This window comes from Kryptolebias marmoratus, linkage group LG3 (genome assembly GCF_001649575.2).
Source record: "Kryptolebias marmoratus isolate JLee-2015 linkage group LG3, ASM164957v2, whole genome shotgun sequence".
Taxonomy (NCBI): domain Eukaryota; kingdom Metazoa; phylum Chordata; class Actinopteri; order Cyprinodontiformes; family Rivulidae; genus Kryptolebias; species Kryptolebias marmoratus.
The window spans coordinates 29,930,445-29,937,482 of record NC_051432.1 but is presented as its reverse complement, the minus strand read 5'-3'; the positions used below and the strand labels follow the sequence as shown (position 1 = coordinate 29,937,482).

At 50.7% G+C, this 7,038-nt stretch overlaps 2 protein-coding genes across 2 annotated transcripts; both read right to left on the bottom strand.

Annotated features, from left to right (window-relative positions):
• Positions 1 to 66: 66 nt before the first annotated feature.
• Positions 67 to 5,557, bottom strand: kat14 (lysine acetyltransferase 14). The gene is made up of 10 exons (XM_017404012.3): positions 5,268 to 5,557; positions 3,883 to 4,004; positions 3,690 to 3,811; positions 3,258 to 3,430; positions 2,761 to 3,186; positions 2,090 to 2,682; positions 1,849 to 1,982; positions 1,002 to 1,177; positions 737 to 927; positions 67 to 670 (listed from the first exon to the last, which is right to left on the bottom strand). Exons 1-10 carry the CDS (start codon positions 5,536 to 5,538, stop codon positions 497 to 499), a joined length of 2,382 nt encoding a protein of 793 aa, XP_017259501.1. The 5' UTR covers positions 5,539 to 5,557; the 3' UTR covers positions 67 to 496.
• A 147-nt stretch (positions 5,558 to 5,704) lies between these two features.
• On the bottom strand, positions 5,705 to 6,727 carry LOC108228459 (protein PET117 homolog, mitochondrial). The gene is made up of 2 exons (XM_017404013.3): positions 6,547 to 6,727; positions 5,705 to 5,855 (listed from the first exon to the last, which is right to left on the bottom strand). The coding sequence occupies exons 1-2, from the start codon at positions 6,640 to 6,642 to the stop codon at positions 5,706 to 5,708; spliced, it is 246 nt and encodes an 81-aa protein (XP_017259502.1). The 5' UTR covers positions 6,643 to 6,727; the 3' UTR covers position 5,705.
• Between the last annotated feature and the right edge of the window lie 311 nt (positions 6,728 to 7,038).

Below are 7,038 nucleotides of genomic sequence, written 5' to 3'. Positions count from 1 at the left end.
GAGCTCTGACAGGTAAAACTGTCTACAGCTGATTCACAGATACTAAAAGGATAAAAAGAGCAAAGATTTTCAGTTTTTTGAGTAATATTTATTTTCAGTCTTCAATAAAATAAAAAAAAAACTTGCAGATGGAAACTTCCTGTCTCCTCTGCCTCACCCTGCTGGACATTATGGGAACAACACAGATGTCCAGGAGAATCTTCTGGATGTTCTTCCCTTCAGGGTATTTCCTGCTGCAGGAGCTCACAACTTTAAATGTGAGGGAGGAGGAGCATGTGTCTGCAGCAGACAGGAAGTGATGTAACAGGTATACCTGGAGCATGTGTCTGCAGCAGACAGGAAGTGATGTAACAGGTATACCTGTTATAATAACAGGATGAAGGCGTGTTTTTGTGTTAAATGGTATCTGAACAGCACGGAACATCTGAAACACTAAAGAGAACCGACGCTCAGGAAAACAGATTCACAGAAGCAGGCTCCAGATTAACCCGCTCTGTCAGCGCCTCAGTCGCAGGAAGAAGGCGTGGCGGCACTCGGCGCTGTCCACAGGGTAATATTTATCGTAGAAGTCCAGGATGTACTCCTCAGCCTTGAAGCCAAACTTCTGGTACAGCAGCATGGCGGGGTTACTGGCCGACACGTGCAGCGTCACGTCTTTCCCCATGCACGTCTGAAAAACACAGCAGATGTTTCCACACAGGAACATCTGGACCACGACGGCACCTGCGTGACTCACCTGGATCAGATGGTAGATCATGAAGGTCCCGATGCCGGCCCGTCTCCACTCCGGGTGGACCAGCAGGAAGGAGATGTACGCCTCGTTGTACTTGACGTCAGGCACCATGAAGCCGAAGCCGACCACCACCTTCTTATAGAGGGCGACCACGCTGAAGTCCGGGTACTGCAGGCACTCGGACAGGTCCACACCTGGAGGAACACACCTGGAGGTTTGACTCGTGCTCACACAGCTGCGGGTACAGGAGGGGGCGGCGCCGTGTTACCTGGCCAGAAGGTGTCGTGGCACATGGCGTTGATGGAGGGGATGTGGTTGGGACGGACGTAGCAGTAATCGATGGGGGCGTCGAGCTCAGGAACCCAGTCCGGGTCCGTCCTGTGAGGGTACGCTTTAATCTCAGCCAACAACCGCAGCTTCAGGGGGCGGCTCTCGTAATCCCTCCTGAGGCACACACAGGTACCACGAGATGGAGCGGACCGGGTCAGAACAAGAACTAGACCAAGAATATTTCAGTCACAGGTGATCAGAGCTAAAACAGACAGATTAATCAGCCATGTTTGTCCAGACTCAGTTATCACGAAGGAAAAAGAAGCTGCAGCAGCAGCTGCTACAGCCAGCTCTGTAGCCAACAGTTTAGGTTTTTAAAGCAAGAAGGATGTTTAATATATTCAAGTTCTTCTAAGTGTTGACAAAAACATGTTTATTTAAGTTGTTGGGCATAAAAACAAAAACCACAGTAAAAAAGAAAAGGTCCATCTGAGACCCTAACGACCCTCAGGAGGGAGGGGAGGGACATTCATCTGCTTGGAACTCCACTTTAACCAAAAGAGCTGAAACATCCTCTACTACAGAATAAAAGTCCAGGCGTTTTATTTTTAAACTTTTAGGATTTACCTTGAAGAGTGATTTAGCTTTTTTAAGCCTTCTGTCACCTTTAGTTGGCCTTTTTGTTCCATCATTTCAGATCTGTTCAGCTGAGGCTTTTAAATCCTAGTTTAGTTTAAGTTAGAAGGCTTCTGAGCGCTGCGCTCCCTGAAGCCTCGGACCCTCCGGGAGTTCTCCGGGGAACTCCAGGGTTGGTTTCTGTTTGTTGTGGTCCTGCCGGTACCGACCTGATGTACGGCTTCAGGATGCGGGACGTGTAGGGGCTCCTGATGCTCTGGTCCAGGCTGCCCTCGGCTCCCATCAGACGGTGCCAGAAGGAGACCGAGCGCTGCTGGACGCCTCTCCTGATGGAAATGTTGGTCTGTAAAAACACGATGACCCGATTAGAACCTCTGAACCCGACAGGAGATTTTCCACAAACATCCAGTAAATAAAAGTTCAGGAACTGAGTTTAATAAAAGCTGAAACCTGGAAACGATCCAGAATTCGCTGCTCCTGGCTGTTGGTGCAGTACTTCCCTTTAGCCCCGCCCACAATTAGTGGCTCCGCCTCTTGAGCGCCATAGATCCCTCCCACCAGACTGAGGGCAGCGCTGACTGCTCGGTCCATGTCTAACAGCGGAAGCCCTCTCTGCCGCTTGGCCTGGCGAACGAGCAGCTTCCTGTGGAGGCGTTTCGCCTGCGGCGTGACGGCTAACGCTAACGGGCAGGCGTCCAGGCGCCGCAGCAGCACCCTCTCCTCGTACAAGCTGAGGGGGGCGAAGCACAGACTCCGATGGACATCGGCAACATCGTCTGATTTCTCAGGATGAGTCATCCTTTGCCGCTCGGCCGCTCCTCTGGCTGCCCTGCGAGAGGACAGAGGCGGGGCTTCACCGCGGCCTGCCGCCTCATCCATGTTGTCCTCGAGCTCCCGCCCATCATCGTCCTCACTCTCAGCTTCCTGTTTGATGTGCGGCGGCACCGGGCAAAGCTTTTTACGGCCAACGTGGCTGGAGCTGGAAGGAGGGACGTACTCCACGCCGGGGTCGATCATCCCCTCCGTCTCTATCTCCTCATCATCTGCAGGCGACGACAGGAAATGACATCATCCTACACCACAACAACACAACATGTGGACAAGACGGGCCGCCCCCTCACCGTGGAACAACGCCTGCGGTGGCATGGCGTCCGGAATGAGGTCGGCTTCCGACAGCAGACTGGGTGTGGCCGAGTGGGAGGCAGGGGTTCCCGGGGCAGAGAAGTCAGGCGAAGGCGATGGCGACGGGCTGGTGAGCGGCGTGCGGTCTGAGGAGCTGAGGGACGAGAAGTCAATGACCTCACCTTTCTCCAGGACCAGATCGGGCCGGCGTCCACCGCGGCCTCCTCCCAGTTTGATGGGCGTGGAGGAGGTGCTGCGGTCGGTGTAACCTCCCACGGCCTCTTTCTGAGCTCGCCGGATGTCCTTGGCCTCCTGCGTGCGACAACGCTTCTCCTTTAGCTGCATGGCGTTCTCCACGGGGTTCCTGGCTCCACGCTTCCTCAGGCCCTCCACCGTGATGATCGGGTCCATGACCGGTTTGGAGGCTGCAGGGGAACATGTTGATGTCAGGGGGCGGAGCCATTTCAGCTGGCGCTGCCGTGTCACTGCAGCTCACCTTTAGTCTTGGAGGCAGACTTGTCCCCCTCCGGTCTCAAGGTCGGAGGTCTGTTCTGGACCAGCTTCCACCATCCGGGTTCCCCGAACTCCTGCGCTCCCGAGCGGAAGAAGGTGGGACTTCCAACCGACAAGCAGCCAGCGACCGTGCTCCACCACGTCGACGTCTTCTTCCTGCAAACGGCCGAGAGGCGGCGAAACGTCATCACCTTCATCTGATCGTTTCTGCCCAGATCATGTGACTGCTGTCATGTGATCCAGCCGACTGGCACGGAGGCTTCAGACTCTGACCGTGGGAACCTCAGAAATGTTTAAAAACGCCTAATTTATCTGCTCTAAATGTTTAATTTACCAGGTGAGTTCATACTATCATTTCTCTTTGATATGAGAAGATTAAATGTTAAATGGCAGACTGCAGACTAAACTCACTCACCTGTTTCCCAGCAGGTAGTTCCAGTGTCGACCAATGAAAGCACAGATGTCCTCCTTCCACCTGAAGTAGCCTTGACGCCCTGTTCCCTCCAGAGACAGGTTGTACATGGCCAGCATCACCACCTAACACACAGGAAGCACCTGCTGTTTACCTGCAGTCTGAGTGGGTGGGGGTGGGCGTGGTCAGTTCTTACCTGCTGCCAGGTGAGCCTCATCCTGTCGAAGCTCTCCTTACTGTCCTCAGAGCAGTCGAAGCAGGTGAACTTAAAGAAGTTGTCTCCTTTCAGGTAACTCGGCTGTTCACCGTGGAGCTGAGCTGAAACCAGAACAGAACCGGGTCAGACTGCAGAACCAAAACTTCTACATGTTGATCCAAGACAGAACTCCACGGACTCATCAGCACCTGGTGCCAGACGGGATCATAAAGACCTGCGTTCACCTCTGATCCGAACAGAACAGAACCTGAGCTCAGTGACTTCACGGCTGTTACCATGGAGACGGAGGCAGGCGAGTGAGACGCCACCTGTTACCATGGAGACGGAGGCAGGCGAGTGGGACGCCACCTGTTACCATGGAGACGGAGGCAGGCGGGTGCGACGCCACCTGTTACCATGGAGACGGAAGCAGGCGGGTGCGACACCACCTGTTACCATGGAGACAGAGGCAGGCGGGTGGGACGCCACCTGTTACCATGGAGACGGAGGCAGGCGGGTATTGTTTTTTTCCAACCAGAGCCTGTGCAGTCAGTGTCAGGTTTAAGCTCCGCCTACTGCCCCAAACATAATCAAAGAATTAACTAGAAGCCCTCAGAGATCCTTTATTAGGATGATGTCATGATGGGACTGATGACATCATCATGTGATGACATCACAACATGTTGAACTGAGCAAACAAACCTCCACCCAGGCCACAGGGTGATTAAAACGTTTATGCATTGGTTTGTGAAACCCTCAAGATTTCCTGGAAATTTCATCAAAATCTGTTCATTACCTGTTGACTAATCTTTTACACACACACAAACAAAAACAAACACAGACAAACCAAGGCTACTGGAAACATGAGGTCAACAACAGCTAAATGAATATCTGAACAATCAGCAGGAAGGAACTGAAGCAACAAGATTCAACACCTGAAAAGCATTAAACGTGTTTGTCCCATTTGTTTGCATGGAGTTAAAGTTGCACTGCAGTTAGCCTACAGGGGGCGCTGTCCCCTTTCAGCTTCACCTTCTGCGTTCCCCGCATGTGGCGAGGTTTTAATAACCGTCAGTTTCCTGTTTTTATCTCAATAAACCAAAAACATCACAGAAATGATCAGCTGTCATTTACAAGAAAATCTCCACTAAATAACAGCAGCAACAACAACAACAACAACAGCAGCAACAACAACAACAGCAACAACTACAGCAACAACAGAAACAACAACAGCAACAAGAATCTGATTACTAGATGATCAAAACTTTTCCTGTTTACTGACGGCAGTCATGTGACCCAGGACCGTATAAAAACTTGATCAGCTGCTAAATCTGTTTGTTTAGCAGTTTATGTGCCTGTACTGCGCCGCGCTCTGATTGGCCGACCTGCAGGGATCCACTTGTGGCAGCGCTCGCAGTAGAAGGACATGTCCTCGCAGGCCCAGCCTCCGTCCGTCTCCTCGCCCAGGTCGCTGGTCAGCGAGTCTCCGCTCTGGTCATGTGACAGGTCCACGGAGCCCTGGTCCTCCGACTCCACGATCAGCAGCGTCTCGCCCTCCACCTCCCCCTCCTCCAGTCCCTCTGAGGCCAACGTACAGGCCGCCTCATCCTCCGCCGCTGCCGCCGCCGCCGCCAGCTGCTCGCCGCTGCTGTCCATGGCTGGGCCTCAGGTACACCTGAGGTGGTCACATGACAAGTTTTACAAACTTTCAGGTGATCAGAAATCAGTCAGGTGATCATTTAAGCCGTCAGGCTAATTCCAGTGACAGGCAGCTGAACAGAACCTGGCTTCAGGTTCTGTCCCCTTCCATGTGTTTACCTGCCTCAGGTGTCCTGTGGGTGGAGCTCTCCCTCTCTGCGCCGCCTCTCTTCCTCCAGGTGTCGGGTCAGAACCCTCTGCTCCTCCAGCAGCCTCAGGTTCTCCTTCTTCCTCTCCAACCGCTCCAGATCCCGAACCACACCCTCCCGGAGGCGCTGCAGAGACGAGAAGATATCAGAGTCGGGCTGATAGCAAGGACAGAACTGCAGAACATCAGAACCACATCAGAACCACAGAACATCAGACACTTTTCATCACTCCGGAGGGAACCGGTCTGGTTCTGTTTTCAGTAGCATCTGTTGGTTTCTTTGTGCCAAAGATTAAAGTTTAAAAAGTTATGAACAGATTTTTAAACCTGAATGAGACCCCTGACCTTTGACCTCTGTGGTACATGATGCTTAATCTTTGCTGTTGTCTAAAACTAGTTTTAGTTGAAAACATTAGTAAACCAGAGCTTGGTGTTAAAAAGGTTCTGAAAACGTCAGAACATCCAACATGAGGCTCATCCTAGCTGAACAGAACCCAACAGAACCACCCTGGTTGGAAGATTTGATTTAAATGTTATATTATCGTGTAACAGCCATGTCAAATAAAACAATTTATTTTCTTATTATGACTTCAAATGTAAAACTAATAGTAGAAAATATTATTAAACAAATATTAAAACAACTTAAATTTGTTTGACTGATTCTGAATGTTTTTATTTTTATAATAAAAACGTCTCTAACAGTTTATGTTTTTATTAAAACGTGTAAGAAACGAATGTAACTCCAGGGTTTGACCTTTAACACCATCATAAAGCTCGGTTCCGGTTGGACCGGCTCGGTTCGGTTCGGACGCGCTTACCTCCCGTTCCGTGGACTGTTTGAGGTGGACCCCAGCCACGGTGCTCAGAGTCAGAACCACAGAAACCGCCAGAACCACTCTGGAGGTTGTAGACATCACGTTAGGTTTAGCTTCAGTTAGCTAGCAGCTAACGGGCGCCACACTATTTCCGCTGCACACCGGAAGTACTTCTTCTTCTTCTGTTTATTGAAAGAGAAATGAAGCACAGCGGCCCCTGCGTGTGGATAAATGTTCCCTGACGTCTTTAAACATGTTAAACCATTGACATACAGTCCTGCTCACCATTATTGGCACCCATGAAGTTTAAGTACATATAATGGAATATTTACTGAAGGAAATTCATTAAGTGAAACAACATTTTATTGCTGATAGCTTGTGCTTGATGCAAAACAGCAAATGATCAAAAACATTTAAAAAGATAAACATTATGAGGAAAACAAAGAAAAACATAATTTTTACCATGCCAATGGTATTGGCACCCTTTGCTGCAAA

Bases quoted from the DNA above. Each gene is read 5' to 3' on its own strand.
- kat14 (XM_017404012.3), bottom strand. From the start codon at position 5,538: ATGGACAGCAGCGGCGAGCAGCTGGCGGCGGCGGCGGCAGCGGCGGAG. The intron at 1,178-1,848 runs GTCGGTACCGGC...TGTGTGCCTCAG, and splicing joins ATCCTGAAGCCGTACATCAG to GAGGGATTACGAGAGCCGCC. The intron at 671-736 runs GTGAGTCACGCA...TGTGTTTTTCAG, and splicing joins TGATCTACCATCTGATCCAG to ACGTGCATGGGGAAAGACGT.
- LOC108228459 (XM_017404013.3), bottom strand. From the start codon at position 6,642: ATGTCTACAACCTCCAGAGTGGTTCTGGCGGTTTCTGTGGTTCTGACT. The intron at 5,856-6,546 runs GTAAGCGCGTCC...TCGTCTCTGCAG, and splicing joins AACAGTCCACGGAACGGGAG to CGCCTCCGGGAGGGTGTGGT.